Source organism: Nyctereutes procyonoides, unplaced genomic scaffold (assembly GCF_905146905.1).
Source record: "Nyctereutes procyonoides isolate TBG_1078 unplaced genomic scaffold, NYPRO_anot_genome, whole genome shotgun sequence".
NCBI classification, from domain to species: domain Eukaryota; kingdom Metazoa; phylum Chordata; class Mammalia; order Carnivora; family Canidae; genus Nyctereutes; species Nyctereutes procyonoides.
The window spans coordinates 2,487,076-2,506,473 of NW_026575124.1; the positions used below are offsets into that span (position 1 = coordinate 2,487,076).

At 47.0% G+C, this 19,398-nt stretch overlaps 1 protein-coding gene across 1 annotated transcript; it reads right to left on the reverse strand.

Annotated features, from left to right (window-relative positions):
* Positions 1–241: 241 nt before the first annotated feature.
* CELA1 (chymotrypsin like elastase 1) lies at positions 242–19,177 on the reverse strand. The gene is made up of 8 exons (XM_055337166.1): positions 19,044–19,177; positions 18,320–18,402; positions 17,207–17,307; positions 16,186–16,311; positions 14,625–14,761; positions 12,999–13,144; positions 1,120–1,269; positions 242–349 (listed from the first exon to the last, which is right to left on the reverse strand). Exons 1-8 carry the CDS (start codon positions 19,126–19,128, stop codon positions 332–334), a joined length of 846 nt encoding a protein of 281 aa, XP_055193141.1. The 5' UTR covers positions 19,129–19,177; the 3' UTR covers positions 242–331.
* Positions 19,178–19,398: the final 221 nt, after the last annotated feature.

Consider the following 19,398-nt stretch of genomic DNA (forward strand, 5'->3'; position numbering starts at 1 on the left):
GGAAGGAAGATCCGAAAACAAGGCAAAAAGGATCATGTAAAACTACTCCCACTCGGCTTAGTCTGTGAACTGGTAGAGGTGGCAGGAAATGGAAGAAGCAGCGCAGAAATGTGGTGAAATCCCACTGTGGGTCCCAGAACTTCATTTCCTTTGGAGGGCTCAATTACAAACCAAAAAAAAAAAAAGACACAGGATGAGAATGTATATTCTGTTTTATTTGTTTTTCTGTATCTGGCTCAAAGGTCTCTCAGAACGTTTTTCCCCTGATGGCCTCAAGTCCTACTGTGGATCCAGGCATCACTTAGGAAGGCCTTTGGGTTCAGGAAGATGTTCAGTTGGAGGCAATGACCTGAAGGCAAAGCCAATATGTCCCCAGTCAGTAACTTCTGCCCACCTCCCTTCTGTTTTCTTCCAGGGCTCCTGATTGAGGATGGCCCTACACTGGGTTTCTGGGGGCGTTGCGGGGGAGGGCAGGAAGTAGATTTCAGCTGTGTCAGGACAGTTCAGTGTTAGCGGCACATACCCAGCACTTAGTGGCAAGAGCAGGCCTTGAAATGGTTGTGAATCAGAGATCCTGCCAGCAGACTCCAGAGTATGTTTGAAGGCTGGAGGGCATAGTGGGATGATGGTGAAGCTCCACCATCAAGTCAGTGTAGGTAACGTCTCACTAACCCTCAAGCATTGTCTGTAGCAAGAGGGAGGTACAACCTCTTGCTAAAAGGTAGAACGAATCCTCATGATGCCCTGAGCAAGGGCTCATGGGAGAAAATGTTAGGGACTCTTCCCTTGCCCAGGAACACGTGGGCCATTCTGCAGCCATGTCTCCCTTTGGCTTTGACTTAGGACAGCACTGATATGTGCCCAGTTGAGGTCTGTGGTTGGCACCGTCTTACCCTAAGCAGTAAACGCGTTGGTGAGGCCTGAGTGGGTACACAGAGGGGACCTCAGGACGGCAGCATTACTGAGGGGGAGTGTGCCGTGAAGGCAAAGGCAAGGAGTTAACAGATGAATGTGGTGAGGACGATGGCGGCCTCCCTTGTCCAGCTTTTGCTCCCCAACCCAGCCAGAGCAGGGGTCTTCAGGAGACCCGGTTTCAACCTGTCATTGGAGGAGACTCACGTTGTTTATCCAGGTGATGTAAGCAGAGACCCGGGTGAAGACTGTGGGCTTCCTGGAGACGTTACAGCCCAGGCTGGACACAAAGCTGGTCACTCCATGGACAGTGTACTTGCCATTCACCGAGCAATGGAGGGGGCCCCCAGAATCACCCTGCAGGGAGGAGAAGGTAGGTCCTAAAACTCCATTTTAAAATCTTTGAACCTGGGGTATCCCGGGTGGCGCAGTGGTTTAGCACCGCCTTCGGCCCAGGGCATGATCCTGGGGACCGGAGATCGAGTCCCACATCGGGCTCCCTGCATGGAGCCTGCTTCTCCCTCTGCCTCTGTCTGTGCCTCTTTCTCTCTGTGTGTTTCTCATGAATAAATAAATAAAAATTTAAAAAAAATTGTTTTTAAAAAATAAAATAAAATAAAATAAAATCTTTAAACCTTTACTTTTGCTTATACCCCCTCCACATTTCTGCTTGTAAAATCCTGTGCGCTTTTAAAGCTCCAGTTTGAATCCCTCCTTCCTTCATATCCCCACAATCCCGATGAAATCTCTTCTTCTTATCGGAACAACCGCAGTACCTCTTCCTTTCTTTTGCTGCACTCATGTCATGTTCTGCCTGTATTTTGGTTTCATAATTTGTTTCTACCTGCCACGCCTACCTACGAGCTGCTTGAGACAGGAACTGTGTCTTACTGATACGGTTCCTCTCCACAAGGGCAGCATAGAACTTTGGCATTTTAAGCTCAGTAGCTTTTATTGACTTAAATAGAACCTGGGAGTGGGGGGAGTAGGACGTTCTAATGTTTTTTTTTTTCATCTCCAGCATTTAGACCAATGGTTCTCATTAGACTTAGAGTTTAGACACAAGGTGGGTAGTCAACACGTTAAACTAAACTGGGGTAAAGAAAAAAAAAACTGGGGTAAAGAGGAGAGAAAATGACATATTGGGTAGTGGTTACATGCTCAGGCTAAGAATCAGGAACCTGGGTTTGTAGAATATGACCTTGATACTCTTCCTTACTCAGCGGCCAGGTTGCTAATTCTATAATTCCGGGCAGAAAATTGAAACACAGTTCTTTGGAAAATCTGACCAGCATAAGAGGGAAGACCTAAAGATACTGCCATTGGAGATCCCCTACTGTAACGGCCTCACTAGGTCGCTCTACAGACCAGGTCACTGTGGATGAATCCCACTGAAGACTCAGAGCTACTGGTCAGCTTCTTATTACCTCACTCTGAAATAAGAGCAGATGTTCAAGGAGTACCAAACATCTGAAGAAAGCCTCTAACCTAACAGTAAAGCTCAAAACAAAGAGACAAAGAAATAAAAAATGAAGGCAACCGAGATTTGCAGGGAGGAGGAAACAAGCAATAAAAAACTACGATAAATATTGCATCCATGATACGAGAACAGCATGCTATTAAATAGAACATTAAGAAAACAAAAAAAGAGCCTTTGGAAATTATGACTATCATCTTAGAAATGAAAGATGGGAAGGGTTGGAAGATAAAATGGAATAAACAAAATATAGAGAGACTTAGAAAATAAGAGGACTATATAAGGAGGTAAATAGGTGAATAACAAATTCTAGAGAGAGAATTTAAACATGGAGGGGAGGAAGTCATAACAAATAAACATTTTCAGAACCAAAGTTGTGGAGTTTCTAAAATGAGAAACCAAGTCTCTTTCACAACAAATGCAAATAGACCCATACCAAGACACAAAAGACAGGGGTCAAGAGAGGATAAAATAAGTCCCTTACAAACTGGTGGACAATCCGGGGCTGAATTTGCGATAAGTTGAGTATATAGTATGCAAATTACAAAGAGTTATTAACTCCAGGAAAAACAAAGTTCTGCAGGAAATGAAAAGTAATTTTAGAATATAATATGGATGAGAGGTCAGGCATGAGAAAAGAGGTACTCTTGCCGTTTGCAAGGACGCGGATGGACCTCGAGGGCAGGATGCTCAGTGAAACAAGTCAGACAGAGAAAGACAGATACATTGTGATCTCTCTTCCATGCGAAATCTAAACGCAAAACAAAACAAGCTCACAGACACAGAGGACAGATTGGTGGTTGCCAGGGGTGGGGCAGTGGGGGTGGGTGGGTGGAGAAGTGGAAAAAAAAAACTGCTTCCCTTTGTCATGAACTGACTGATTTGCAGCATCAAATAGCGTTTAAGACAAGAAAGAGAAATAGAGGGGGACCCGCAATAAAACACACACACACTCTCGTGTGTGTCAAGCATGTCTCTGGAAGAACAGACAGCCAAGAGCAGCTGTTGACTCCATGAAGATATATATAATTCACTTATAATGCTACTTTTGATCACAAAGAACTCTTCCAAAATGTTCCAACTATTAAAAAATGACAACAGGAAAAAAAAATGACAACAGGCCCAAAATAGCATCACTTTACGCTAAGCCCTTCCAAGACTTAATACCTAACTTAATTGTAGCTTCTGCTTCTCCCAGAAATGTGACCTTTAACCAGCCAACCTGGAATTTCCCTATCAGCACTAAGAGGGCAATCTGCTGATAGACCTCCTAAAACAAGACATTCTTTGCTAAGAGTTTCCTTTTTCCATTCTCTCTTTGCCTTTGAAAACTTTTTCTACAGCTTAATGAAGCTCCTTTCTAGTTTCTAGATTTGATGATATCTGATTCACGAATCATTGGCGCCACTTTGATCTCTAAATTTATTCAGCTGAGTTTTTGTTATTTACCAGATTTGGTGGCAGAGGCCAGACCAAAGGACACTTCTGACAGCTTTGAGGACACCAAGAAACAGGCATGGTGGCATTCTGCGAACACTTGTTTACGGTCTTTCTTACCATTTCCAAGGGCGATGGGTAAGTCCCCTTGTCAATTCCATCATGATTTTTAAAAATGGGCCTTTTAAAGTCTTTTTATCATTTACGAAAAATTATTGTTTTACTCAGATGATTTTACAAAAGCTTCCTGCAAATGTATTTTATTTTCAGAGAAATTCATGGAAAAGAATCTGACAAGTACTCTAGAATACAGGTTTCTGATGTTTTGATACTTTCAGATTGAGCAACAGACCTGGATGAAAATATCCAGAACTAATGGAAAAAATGGATTCAAACGGGACAAATGTTAATTACATGGGCCTGAGTGAATTGAGGAGGATGATTATAATTTGTACGACTTCTTATTTAAAGCGTGGCTGGTTCTCTAACGTTTTGCTTTTCCAGATTTCAGTAAACCTTTTATTCCTTTCTCTTCAGCTATCAACAATTTGGTAAGATACATCTTTGTGACCAAAGATGAAACATTTGGTTTTGTGACCAAAGATGAGACATTCAAGAATTCTCCAGTATTCTTTTCATGACAATATACCATCAACCCTTGCATAACATGGGAGGTTAGGGACACTGACTGCCCCTTCCTGCATAGTAAAAAAATTCCCATATAATCTTTTACTCCTCAAAAATGTAACTACTGGGAGCCTACTACTGACCAGAAGCCTTACTGATAATAGAAAGTTGCTTAGGGCAGCCCGGGTGGCTCAGCAGTTTGGCGCTGCCTTCAGCTCAGGGTGTGATCTGGAGTCCCGGGATCAAGTCCCACATTGGGCTCCCTGCGTGGAGCCTGCTTCTCCCTCTGCCTGGGTCTCTGCCTCTCTCTCTGTGTGTCTCTCATGAATAAATAAGTAAATAATTTTTTAAAAGTTGCTTAACACGTATTACATGTGTGTTCTATACTGTATTCTTACAGTAAAGTAACATAGATAAAATAAAATGTTATTTAAAAATCATAAGGAAGAGGGACGCCTGGGTGGCTCAGCGGTTGAGCATCTGCCTTTGGTCCAGAGGGTGATCCCGGAGTCCCAGGATCGAGTCCCACATTGGGCTCCCTGCACGGAGCCTGCTTCTCCCTCTGCCTGTGTCTCTGCCTCTCTCTCTGTGTCTCTCATGAATAAATAAATAAAATCTTAAAAAAATAAAAAAACATTAAAAAATCATAAGAAGAGAAAATACAATTATTCTGTATTTATTGAAAAAAATCCACATATAAGCAGACCCACACAGTTCAAACCCATGCTGTTCCAGGGTAACTACAGTTTGTTATTTACATAAGCTCCATGAAAATCTGATCTTTTTGTAACAAGACACAATTGGAAACATTGGTTATATTACCAAAGTTCTAATTAGAATATCATATTTGAGAAGGTTGTGCATTAGACTCAGATATGACCCGACAGTTTTAAGGAACTAAAGTTGACTTTACAGAGCCAATAAAACCTCATGGAAAAATTGACCTGGTACTTTGCTTACAAGGGTCCAGACGGGGGTAATCCCTGTCTTAAAAAGAGCTTATGTCAAAACGAATAATATTAATTAATTGGATTTAAATAAAGTAAAATAAAAATGTTTAAAAAAGAGCTTATGTGGTCGATCACTATTCTTGCTGCACTTATGTAAATAATCAGGCAAAGTTTAATGCAAACAAATTAACTATAAAAAATGAAGGTAATTGTAGAGAGAAGAAATTATGTTTACACCTCATCTGTATTAGATTCTAATCCTATTAATTGTCTTTGAGGTTCAATTATATACCTGTAAATTGGACTGGATCCTGAATTCTTCTAGTATCTTAAAAAATCTGACTGTGATTTCAATTTCTTTTTTTTTAATTTTAAAAAGATTTATTTATTTGAGAGAGAGAGAGGCATGAGCAGGGAAGAGGGGCAGAGGGAGAGGGAGAAGCAGACTCCCCGCCAAGCAGGGAGCCCCCTGTGGGGCTTGATCCCAAGACTTCGAGATCATGACCCAAGCCGAAGGTAGATGCTCAACCAACTGAGCCACCCACCCAGGTGCCCCTGTGATTTCAATTTCAAAATATTGAAACTACCACTTCTAATTTTTTTCTCGCCCTTCTGATTTGGAATCACTAAGAAAAAAGACTGCCCTTGAATCTCCTTGGAAGGGACTACACCACGTCCTCCTCACCACCCAGATGGCAGCCAGACTCCAGGGACTTAAACCTTGGATCTCATAGCGGGAGAAGGCTCCATCTGACATCTGGTCCCACACAAGTGTCACAGACTTCCCAATCAAAGTGACTAGGGAGAGAAGTAGCAGACATCCAGGTAGACTGCTTCTTCCCCATAGGCCAGATCAAGACTTCATACTTCAGGATCCCTGGGTGGCTCAGTGGTTAAGTGCCTGCCTTCAGCTAGGGGCGTGATCCCGGGATCAAATCCCACGTCAGGCTCCCTGCATGAGCCTGCTGCTCTCTCTGCCTGTGTCTCTGCCTCTCTCTCTCTCTCTCTCTCTCATGAATAAATAAATAAAATCTTAAAAAAAAAAAAAAGAGAGAGAGAGAGAGGGATCCCTGGGTGGTGCAGCGGTTTAGCACCTGCCTTTGGCCCAGGGCACAATCCTGGAGACCCGGGATCGAGTCCCACGTCGGGCTCCTAGTGCATGGAGCCTGCTTCTCCCTCTGCCTGTGTCTCTGCCTCTCTCTCTCTCACTGTGTGCCTATCATAAATAAATCAAAATTTAAAAAAAGAGAGAGAGAGAGACTTCATACTTCAGCTAAATATGAAGCCTGCCCTTTCCTTTACTCTGGTGCTGGAAAGAGAATACCATCATCCACATTTCCTGGGCCATGGCTAAGGTGTGTGTGTGGGGGTAACCTCTGGAACTTAGAACAACTTTCTATTTCAGGCTAAGAGAAGATCTAACTGACCCCTGGCTTGAATGGGCAAATGTAACAATCCCTGAGAATGAATCCACTGACAGTGCCACCTTATTGAGAAGTGGTTTGTGTCCTGAGATGGTTTATCTTTGTCTATGGTGGTTATCACTCTCCTTGGGCCTACAGAGGACAGGATAGCTGGCACACAGCCAGGGAGTGCCTTTTAGGTTATCCAAGTCTGCCTCCAGCTTTCTGCAAATGAACGGAGACACTTCACTGTACAACTCCCCTGGATTTACATCATCGAGTTAGAGGAAGAATTGAGTTAGGAGGGAATCATCGAGTTAGAAAGGAATCATTCATGACTCAGGATTCACTTCCTTTGGCAGGGCCACACTTTCCTGGTTAGGAGTAGAGTAAATGTACATCAGAATATGATCAGAAACCTCTGTAACTCTTGAAGATATTGTAGAATCTGTTGCCAAGACAATAGCTGCCCAACAAAGACCCTTAGACTCTCTGGCAAAAGTTGTTCTCTATGATTGGATAGTCCTTAATTATCTTTAGCTGAGTGAGGGGATGTCTGTGTTGTGGCCAATACCACTTGATCCACCTGGAATAATCCACTCCAGATAATCCTCCTCCAGATCCACTTCTGGAGGAGTTGAAACTCAGTTATGTAAGATCACTGAGCAAGCCACTTGGCTTAAAAGGGTAACTCCTACTACAATGGGGTCCTCAACACCCAAATGGATCAAAATCACATAAGTCAAAGAAAGACTCCATTATAGGGTTAATCCTGCTAATAGTAATCATAAGAGTCTCCCTGGTCCATTGTTATCCTCTCAAAAGCTTCAAATGCATGTTCACAGCCATTAACCACGAAGCAAATGCTCTCCCCAAAGCGGGGGCACCAAAAAAAGGAATGAAGAGAATGAGCAACTTAAAGGTTGTGAACCCGAAGTCATGTGGCCTGTGAACAGCACGGAGGCCAAGCAAAGAACCATCATGACCTCTGAATACTGCACAACACAAAATTTCACAAAAATCTGTGACAACTGCAGAGCAGTAGCTGAGAGTGGCACTAATGCCTTACATTTTGACCATACCTCTCAATTAGGCTGAGGATCTGATGATCAAAAGTGGGGGATTTTTTTTAAAGGAGAAACAAGTTTTTTTTTTTTTTTTTTTTTTAAGATTTACTTACTCATTTCAGAGAGAAAGAGAGAGTACAAGTGGCAGAGGGAGAGAGAGAATTTCAAGTGGACTCAGAGTCCCACACGGGGCTCGACCTGGTGACCTCAAGATCAAAACTACGTGATCACGATCTGAACCTAAACCAAGGGCCGGTCGCCCAAGTGATTGCACCACCCAGGTGCCCCTCTTCCACCCAAATACTAATAGGGGTCTGAGAGGATTCCTGGGCAAGAGGAATGGAAGGTAATTAAATTATATATAATACTAATGTCTTCTGCTAATTGAACTGAAAAGAAACACAGGGGCACCTGGGTAGCTCAGTGGTTGTGCGTCTGCTCAAGTCGTGATCTCAGGGTCCTGGGATTGAGCCCCCCCCCAAGTCTGCTCTTCCCTCTGCCCTTCCTCCACTTGTGCTTACTCTCTCTCACTCACTCTCTTTCAAATAAATGAATAAAATCTTTTTAAAAAACCGAGCGAATCCTATATTCACTTAGTCATTTGCGTGGTCTCCAACCTCCTCTATCAGTAACACCTTGGAGGCCAATCATTGTCCCACTCACTTTAATTAATCCAGACTCCTACAACCCTTGTTCCTTCATTTTCAGCAAACTGACGCCTAGGTTAGAAGCAAATAGAAAAAAATGCGGAACACCTGCCATCCTCCAGCCACCAGCCCACACACTCTCATAGCCACGCACATTCTGGTGTCCCTCGTCCTGTGCCAGCTTCACCTGTGCTCTTGTTTCCACCTCTCCTCCTCCTCTGGGGTCTTGTCCATCCACTATTTCCTCTCTCTGGCTCTACACATCTTTTCTTCTCTGCCTGTTAACATACTCAGTTTTAACCTACTGCATTCACCTCCTCCATGACCTGTCATCCTCCTTAACGCTACCAGACTGTTTTGTGCGTGTGTCCCTTTCCTTCATCCAAGATTCTTGGAAGAGCATTCTCCATTCCTTACTATGTTTCTCATTGTCTCTTCATTCACCTTCAATAAAGCTTCTCCCTCCTCTTCTCTCTCTTTTTTTTTTTAACATTTTATTTATTTATAGAGACACACACACAGAGAGAGAGATGCAGAGACACAGGCAGAGGGAGAAGCAGGCTGCATGCAGGGAGCCTGATGTGGGACTCCATCCCGGGTCTCCAGGGTCACAACCTGGGCTGAAGGTGGTGCTAAACCCACTGAGCCACCAGGGCTGCCCTCCCTCCTCTTCTCTACTGACACAGTCTTGCAGTGACCCACCAGCTGTCCGGTAGGCACGTCTAGTTGCCTACCGTGGCTCCTTGATGCACTGTATGACACACCGTGTTCCCTGAGATTCTAGAAAACCCTTATTCTCTCGAATCCCTTCTTAAGTCTTACAGGTTCTTTGTCCTCCACCAATCCTTGAAGCACTCAAGTATTCCTGTTATCACAGTTCTTTCCTCAACTCCCCGTTCTTTTCTCATTCTACAACTTTTCGCCAGTGGGATGGGGGTGGGTGGAGAGTCAGGGGTGGAAATCTTCCGCTGTATATGGAGCCCGGCTCTCTCCCTGAGCTCGACTTCTTTTTTTTTTTAATTATTTTTTTTAATTTTTATTTATTTATGATAGTCACACACACACACACACACACACACACACACACACACAGAGAGAGAGAGGCAGAGAGAGAAGCAGGCTCCATGCACCGGGAGCCTGACGTGGGATTCGATCCCGGGTCTCCAGGATCGCGCCCTGGGCCAAAGGCAGGCGCCAAACCGTTGCGCCACCCAGGGGTCCCCCCGAGCTCGACTTCTTATATCGAGTTGCTTACTGGGCAACTTAGCTGAATATCCCCCCGGGATTTCAGACTCGATTTGTTCAGAACCAAACTCATCACCTTCTCTCCCAAGTCCTATAAACCTTCTCTCATTGAAGGCAGCAAACCCCTCCCCAAATCACCTAAACCAGATGCCTAAAAGTCACTCCAGATCCTCCTTCTTTTTCCTCTTCTCTACTACCCTAGTTCAAGTCCTCAAATCTATTGCCTAGAGGATTACAGTGGTCTCCTAATCTGTCCCTCGGCCAACCTTACCCTCTTCAAAGACATGCGTACTTGTCATCAGACAAGGCTTCTAAAAGGCAAATCTGATCATGCCATTCTCCTGTTCATAACTCATCAATGGTTTCCCAGTGCCGAAGAGATAAAGTTCATGCCCCTAAGCTATGATGGAGGTCCAGTGCAGGCTGCCCCCAAATATGCCACTTTGGGATATTGACTATTTTGAATTAAAGTTACTTAAGGGGCACCTGGGTGGCTCAGTCAGGGAAGCCTCTGCCTTTGGCTCAGGTCATGATCCCAGGGTCCTGGGATCGAGCCCCTATTCAGCAGGGAGCCTGCATCTGCCTCTACCTGCCACTCCCCCTGCTTGTGCTCTTTCTCTGTCAAATAAACAAATAAAATCTTAAAAAAAAAAAAAAACAAAAAACAAACCCAAGAGACATAATTTAAAAAAATAAAAAAGTTACTGAAGAATAGACAGTGTAAGAAGGACATTTTAAACCTACTTTGGGGATCCCTGGGTGGCTCAGCGGTTTAGCGCCTGCCTTCAGCCCAGGTCGTGGTCCTGGAGTCCCGGGATCGAGTCCCACATCAGGCTCCCTGTGTGGAGCCTGCTTCTCCCTCTGCCAGTGTCTCTGCCTCTCTCTGTGTGTCTCTCATGAATAAATAAATAAAAAATCTTTAAAAAACCCCTACTTTGTTCCTCTGAAAGCAGAAAATAAATTTGCCATGTGCCAGGAGGTAAGGAGACATCCTTATCGCTAGAGATGGGAATTTAGGGCTTATAACACACTCTGTTACTTTACCCTGTAGCTTCTTCACTAATTTACCCCAAGCCCAAACTTCTTTGTCCTGTCAATTCTTCATACATTTATTATTTCTTTGTCTAAAAGGTCTTTGTCTTTGAGTCTCATATTTTTATGAGCTTCTGCACAAATGAAATTAAATTTTTCTCCTGTTAATCTGTCTTACGTCAATTTAATTATTAGATGGGCCAAAGAACCTAGAAATGAAGAAGGGAAAATTTTTCTTCCCCTGCACATGGCACTTGAGGCTCTAAGTCAAGAGACTCCTGCTTGCCTCTAGCATCATCTCCTGACATCCCCTGGTACGGTAATAGTTTATATTCTCGCCTAGGATCAGCATACTTTTTCTATAAAGGGCCAAATGGTAAATATTTTAGATTTTTCAGGCTATAGAGTCTCTGTCACAACTATTCAACCTTCCCAAGCTCTGAAAGTAGCCATAAACAATACATAAATAAGCAAGTATGACTGTACTTATTCCAATTACATGTGTTTTTAAAAGAGATTTTATTTATTTATTTGAGAGAGAGCACAAGCATGGGAGTGGCAGGGAGAGGGAGAGGGAGAAGTAGGCTCCCTGCTGAGCTGGGAGCCCGAAGACACTGGGCTCAATCCCAGGATGCTGGGATCATGACCTGAGCTGAAGACAGACTCTTAACCATCTGAGCCACCCAAGTGCCCCTCCAATTAAACGTTTTTTAATGAACCTTGGAATTTAAATTTTTCACGTGTCATGACATCATTCTTTTAAAACTTATTCTCAACCATTTAAAAATGTAAAAACGAGGGCACCTGGGTGGCAGAGTTGGTTAAGCAGCAGACTCTTGGTTTCGACTCAGGTTGTAATCTCAGGGTGGTATCAGGCCCGGCATTGGGCTCCTCACTAAGTGCAGAGTTTGCTTGAGATTCTCTTTCCCTCTCTCTCTCTGCCTCTCCTTCTTGTATGATCTCTCTCTCTCAAAATAAATAAATCTTTAAAAAATCTTAAAAAAATAAGGTATAAAAACCATTCTTAGGGGATCCCTGGGTGGCTCAGTGGTTTAGCGCCTGCCTTTGACCCAGGGCACAGTCCTGGAGTCCCGGAATCGAGTCCTGCGTCAGGCTCCCTGCATGGAGCCTGCTTCTCCCTCTGCCCCCCCCATCATGAATAAATAAATAAATAAATCTTGAAAAAAATCTTAGCTCATAGGCTATAGAGAAACAGGCAGCAAACTGGATTTGGGGGTTTCTGGGCTCTGACCTCTGCTCTAGCTGTAGGGAATGCCCTGCAATTCTCAAAGTGTTCTAGATGGTTTCTTGGCCCATGCCCTCATTCATGTTGTTCTCTCTGAATAGCTTTTCTCCTTTTTGCCTGGATTCTCCTATTTAACCATCAGGACTCACTACAGACTCTGCTTTCTTGGGGAAGGCAAGTCTTCTGACCATGAGAGATACAGGTAAGTGCCTATGTTTTAGGTTCCTATATTGCCCTATGCATATTTTTTTAATAACACTTTCCCACGTTGTATAATAATATCCTATCATATGTCTGCTCCTGCCATTCTTCCACTAAACACTTGGTTTGAGTCATCTTTGTATCCCTAACACTTAGCACAGTGCCTTTAGTAGGTAATCGAGAACATCTGTTGAATTGTATTAAGAAATCTGTAAGGTGGTATATTGCTGATTGCTCTCGTCTAAATGGAAGAAGGTTCTGTTTATCATACATATAAATGATGTAACACTATTCTCTGTTCTTTCCCCTGCCATAGTCACCTGTATATACGCCTGGAAATGCTACTGAGGTAAAGGGGTAGTGGTGGAGGAGCTACAAGAAAAGCTGAGGTTGATGGGAGGAGAGCTTCTTTTACACAATTACAACCACCACTCTGGGCCGTGAAAGGCCTAGGTGGCTAACAGCTTCTAAAGAACACGCACATACATCAACACACCAGTGTGGGGCCACACACAAGCTTTTGAGGTCAGGACATGGGCAGGATGAAGTTTAGGGTTCCTTTCAACTTTGAGATGCTGTGAGTAGAGAGTTACTGGCACAGACTCATTCTCACCCAGACCCCAGAGTAGAAAGTCAAGTCTGTGCATGGGGGTGGGCGTAGGTGTGGAAAAGGGAGTGAGGAAAAGGTGGGGGGTGGGAGGCAGAGGGGGAAGGACCTCGGGTGGGATTTCTGCCCCTTCCCGCGTGCGTTCACCTGGCATCCAGAGCGAATTCCGTCTCCTCCAGCGCACACCATGGATTTCTTCACGGTGGAGCCCCAGTAGGAGGAGCTGGAGCAGATGGCGTAGTCCACGGTGGGCAGGTACGCCTGCTGCAGAGCCTGGGCCAGCTGCCCATTGGCTGAACAGGACACACAGAGTTGGAGGTCAGGCCCAGATGCTCTCCAGGGGAGAAACCTTCCACAACCTGCCAAACCTTCCCAAGCTCTGATGAAAGCTCCTGTCTCTGCCCATTGTGTGCCACAGATCCCCCCCTTCCCCCTCTTTATATGGAAGCTACAGGCCTCTTCCTTCAGGGGTCATCCCCTATCACTGTTCCCAAGCTCCAAACCACCAAGCTCTAATCTCCTACTCCTGCTTTAAAAAAAAAAATGTTGTTAAAGCAACTCTAATGGTCTTATTTGTTGATAACTCTCCCGCCTTCACCTTACACTGCGAACCGCACGAAGCCGACCTGGGACTGCACACCCTTATTTTCATGTCATAAGAGTTCGGTGCAGTTTTCCTTTATTTGGCTCTTTGGACTTTCCAAAGCCTTTGAAACACGAATTATTTCTTTGTATCCTTACAACAGCCCTTTCCTGTTACAGGTCAGGAGGTTGAGCCATTATAACCTTAAGTGAACTGAGAGGAGCTGCGTTGGAGGGGTGTCTCTCTCTCAGCTCCAGGTTTTCCCAGTAGACTGGCTGCTCACGGCAAGGCCTGGCCTCACCTCCAGAGCCCCAGTACTGCCTCCTGGCCCACAGGCTTCTGTGTTGGGCTGACTTAGCCATCTCTGCTCATAGCCCTCCTACCTTTCCGTGTTGTCTGGATGGCATTCCCTACCAGAAATCTTCCCATGATGATCAGAAGAGGGCTGAGGCCACTTCTGCCTTCATTTCTCTGGACCTACGGCTGCCTCTGGTTCCTTCACTCCAACCCACAGCCCAGCGACTCTCTATGGAGGTAGCATGATGGTGGCATGACCACCAAAGTGGGAGCCAGGACGCGTGGGGCCTGGCCCCAGCTAACTAGCTACTAACTGGTCAACATGATCTTACACAAGGCCCTTAATTTTGTTGGGCCTTAGCTTCCTTATGTACAAAATGACAGGCGGGAGTGCCTGGGTGGCTCAGTCAGTTAAGCACCCGACTCTTCATTTCATCTCAGGTCGTGATCTCAGGGTCGTAACATCGAGTCCCCTGTGGGGCTCCACGGTCGGCACGGAGCCTGCTTGAGATTCTTTCCTTCTCCTTCTGCCCTCCCTGTCACGCTTGCTCGCTCTCTCTTTCTCAAATAAATAAATAAATCTTTTAAAATAAAATAACAAGCGAGTACAAAATATTATCTGAGGTAAGGTTTTTGGGTTTGTTTTTTGTTTTTTTTGTGGTTTTTTTGGTTGTTTTTCTTTTTTCTTTTTGGTTGTTTTTTAGTTATGAGTCTATGACTCCAACTTGACCATTCCATGGCCCGTACTTGGCTTCACTTCACGCACCAGTTGTTTTATCTCTGGTTCCTTGTTTCTGGCTATGAACACCTAGGACCACAGAAGAGTGTGCCCCGGAAGCTCAGCTGCCTACTCAAGATCCCAGCCGTGGATGGTGCCAGTGTAGGTGACTTACTCTTGGTCCGGCCCCAGCCTGTGATGTAGCAGGGACTGTTGTTGGCCAGGATGGCTCCCTCCTGCGGCAGGACACCCAGCTGGACATAGCTGTTGAGGGTAACTTTCTGGGCCAGGCGCAGCAGGGCAATGTCATAGCTGTGGGAGGAAAGGAGCCAGCTCAGACCTTCCTACAGGTCAGCCTAGGGGCAGGCCCTCACTGAGCCTTCGTGACCCCGCAGCATTAGAACTAACCGCTTTCAGGGCGCCTGGGTGGCTCAGGCAGTGGAGCCTCCGACTCTTGATTTTGGCTCAGGTCATGACCTCAGGATTACGGAGGGGGGCACTTGCCAGACTTTCTCTTCCTCTCTTTCCCCCTACTCATGCTCTCTCTCTAAAACAAATAAGTTGGGGCGCCTGGGTGGCTCAGTGGTCAGAGCGTCTGCCTTCGGCTCAGGGTGTAATCCTGGGGTCCCGGGATGGAGTCCCGCATCCGCATCCGGCTCCCTGCTTGGAGCCTGCTTCTCCCTCTGCCTGTGTCTCTGCCTCTCTCTCTCTCTCTCTCTCTCTGTGTCTCAGGAATAAATAAATAAAATCTTAAAAAAATAAAAAATAAAATAAAGAAGTCAATCTTTAAAGGAAAGAAAAAAGAAAAGAAGAAAAAATTACTAAAAAAAACCCCCAACATTCATGACTTTGCAGGAGGAGGGGTGGCACTCGCGGGGGCTCCAACTTGAGTTGGGTAGTAGGGCATTCCTTGTTTAGCAGCAGCGCCTGCTGGTGAGGTCTTGGTATTGCAGTTTTGCCGTGACCTTTGCCACCCAGGGGAGGGGAGCTTACATCTTCCAGTTATTGGGGGTGGGAGCCAGAAAAGAGCAGAGTGGCAAGATCTTGGTAGTAGAGAAGAATTCTCAGAGAAGAAAGATGTAAAATGCTGCGTGGTCGGAAAGCTCTGCAGAAATATCCCAGTCACTTGGACCCCCCCCGCCCCCACACTCTAGAGAATCAACCATGATTTTAACTACCTTTCCTTTCCTTTAACACCTTTCTTTTTCAAAGGCGTACAGCACAGTCTTGCAGTTTTCTCGTATAAGATTAATTTTTAGAGGGATCCCTGGGTGGCGCAGCGGTTTGGTGCCTGCCTTTGGCCCAGAGCACGATCCTGGAGACCCGGGATCGAATCCCATGTCGGGCTCCCGGTGCATGGAGCCTGCTTCTCCCTCTGCCTGTGTCTCTGCCTCTCTCTCTCTCTGTGACTATCATAAATAAATTAAAAAAAAAAAAAAGATTAATTTTTAGAAACTTATTTTTGCTGGCGTGCTCTACTCCGTAAGACGCATAATAAACAGCAGCACACACGGAAACACCCAACTCTGCAGAGGAGGAGCTCCAGGTAACCCAGATCATGCAGGCCAGCCTAGATGAAACAAATCCCTCGGACCTTCAAAAATTCTCAAGCCTCCCCAAATCTGAATTCTCCGAGGCCTTCTGAATGAACACGAGGGACGCCAAGGCCGTGTTGGCGGCCAGTCAGTCCCTCTCCCTCTCCCTCCCCGCCCAAGGCCAGCCCAGCCTTGGCCTACCCGGCAGACACGTCATTGCTGTTCCAGTACGGATGCACCACAATCTTCTGCACACTCGCGGACTGCTCGGTGCCGTCGTTCTGGCTCAGGTTGTGCTCTCCAACCACCACGCGGAAGGTCATTGGTCTGGAGTGACGGGAGAAAAGGAAATCCTGGATGACTCAGGGGGTCTTTCCCCCTAGGGGAAAGCTGGGAAACCATCTCAGGTCTTGTCTGCAGGATGGGGAGCCTTCTTCTCCGGCCTGGGCAGAGAGCAGACCAAAGAGCCTGGAAGGGGAGGAGGTCACAGGCCCTCTCATCCTCCAATTTATTCACAAGCGAGGGTGACAAAAACTGCCATCGACCTCATTGCCCAGTTTATTAAGCGGAACATCATAGACTGAATATGTCGTGACCTGGGGGAGGTGTGGTGAGCGAAAGTGAAATAACTGCTCTCAGCCCACGGAGGGATGTGGAGGGAGGTTATAAACCAGTAGTTCTTAAAGCTTGAGCCCTGGGCCAGCAGCAGCGGCGTGACCTGGAAGCTTGTTGCAGAATGTAGATGACCAGGCCTCAACCTGAACCTACCCGTGCGAAGCTCTGCTGCCCAGGACCCAGCAAGGACCCTGTGCCTTGCGGGTGATACTGGTTCATGCTCAGATTTGAGAACGATTGTTCAAGACCATGAAAGAGATGGTTACCAGCCAGTCATTGACCAGCCACTGAAACATTCGCCTGGTCAGAAATCCTCGCGGTAACTGTACGAAGTAGGTGTTACTACCCCGCGTTAGAAAGAAGAGAGTGAGGGCCTAGAGAAGCTAAGAAACTCGTCCAAGGTCACTAAGGTAGAAGAAGGTAGGATGGGATTTGAACCTCAGCTTGCCTGCTGCCCAAATCTCTACTTTTCATTATATTCTGCTACCTCCCCCAGGCCCCCCAGTGCTCAAAGTCCTGCCCCACGTGCTCAGAGCTACATATCCCTCCAGAAGGGCCAGACGTCCCCCCTTCCAGGCTCAGCAAAGCTGCTTTTTGTTTTTCCCACCTGTCCACGCAGTGAGCAGCTGTCATCACCCAGTTCTGTCTGAGGAGGGTCCCTCCGCAGGTGTGATACCATTTGCCCCCGGACAGGTACTGGAGGGAAATCTAGAAGGGGAGGAGAGAAGAGAGAGAGAGGCTGGTGTTTCTTAAAAAAGGCTTTGCCCCACACTACCTGTTACACTTCACTCCCTGCCCTCCTTCAGAACAGTCTCCAGCTCCGTGGGCTAGAGGTGGCCCATGGGTTTCATCCGACCTGTCAGTTGGTACTGAGTGGTTGCTAGTGGCTCCGGGAGTGGTGGCGAGGAGGGCTGGCAGCTGGGCCTGGGGCGGCAGGAAGGAGCGCTGCCCTGGCGGGGATGTCTGCCGTGGAGACGTGGCCATCGGTGGCTCCGTCACCCACGCCCACAGGCTTAGGCCTCCTGAGCTCCCCTTCCGAGGTCTTTAAGACACACCCTGTCCCCCGACTTTAGGGCACAGTCCGAACTACCCCTGGAATATCCATTCTCATCAGCTCGCAGCTTCTTCAGCACCTCCTATTCCACAATAGCTCTGCCTCTGAAAACTGGGGTGCAAGCGTTTGTGAATGCCATTTCATTCTCATTGTAGCGACCCCTCTGAGTTGGGTGACCATTCCCCGGTTCATGTGCCAGTTTTACACCCTTAGAATTGCTTAAATCACAGCCTGGCTGCCCTGTTGCAAAAGTAGAAACTCTGAATAGGCAACCAAAGAAGCGACATGCTCTACTTGGGGGTGTGCTCGAAGGCCGAGGCTCACGGTGTGGAGTGGTGTGTGTGGGTGTGGGGGGGTCTGAGGTGTGGGTCCGGCGCTCAGTCCTGCTAGTGTGGCGCAAGTGGTGTCTCTGCGAACGTAAACGTGGTTTGTGTTTGCGCACGTGCCTGGGACAATGAGTGCGGTTGGTGTTCACATCGCCTCCTGCAAACCTTTTGCATGCCTTTGCCACCTAAGCCTGGTCCCGTTCGTCTTTTAAATCTAGAATCCGGACAGTCGGAGAGCTTCTTGTTGGTAAGGACGGACACAGGCGCGCATCGTGTCGTGCAGCCCAGCACACAGGCGACACGGCCCTGCTAGGAGTCTGGAGCTGGGAAGGACACCCACCTGAGAGGGCCAGGAGTTCCTCGGGGCCTCAGTCCCTCCAACTACCCGGGCATTGGTTTCTGGAACGTCCTGGGTGCTGTGTCCTTTGTGGGGCAGAAGAAAAGTGAGTGATGACTAAGCATGGGGTCAGCTCAGGGTGGGGGGCAGGGTGGCAGTTTGCTTTGTCTGCAAATTCACGTTCCTCCCTAGCAAATGAGGGGCCCAGCTGAGAGTTATGAGAGCCCCTTTGGAAAACAGGGGAGTCCGCGTGACTTCAGCCCTCCCCGGGGTCCTCTGCAGTCCAGCGTGCTATAAAGGGACCCATCCCACAGGGGCTCCTGGGGGCCTCAGCCTTGCTCAGGGGTCATCCCACGGCCCGAGGCGACCTCCCCCCTCCTCCTCCACCCACACATCCAGGGCCTTGGCCGGGTTCTCCAGGGGCAGGGACAGCAGTGCGCATCCCGCTCAGGCACCTGCTGAGCATGTCTTCCTGTCACTGAGGGTGGTGAGAAAGCCCAGGCCCCGTGAAAGAGGCTCCTCTGCCCTATGACCCAAGTCCTGCCAACCAGGGGGTCCTGCACGAAGAGTCGCCCCGACTGTCCCTATCATGGGCTCCAGGAGGATAAGGTTTTGGCGAGTGATCCATCCTGCCCTGGGACAGGGAACAGGCCTGGGTCTAAGGAGAGCTTTGACCCTCCTGTCCAAATGCTCCTCCTTAAAGAACTCAGGCCGATGACCCACTTACCATAAAGGACCAGGGTGCTGAACACCAGGAAGCGGAGCATGTTGCCAGCTGAGTAGACCACTGCCCCCTCGCCATGAATTGCCATGAACCAAGCCCTCTTTATATTCCTCTTATCAGCAGCTTTGCTGACCTCCTTGCTGCCAGCTGGCAGGGCTGCGGATGGAAGGCGGGAAAATCACAGGTGACATGGAAATACAAATGAAAAGATTTATTTTCAAGTAAACTAATTTGTCTGTTGTTCAAAGACAGAACAAGGTCAGGTTAGGGCTGAATTAATCATCTGCTTTCAGTTGAAAAGCATCCAATAAACTCTTTTTCAGAAATCAGAAGGGAGGGCGCCGGGGTGGCTCAGCGG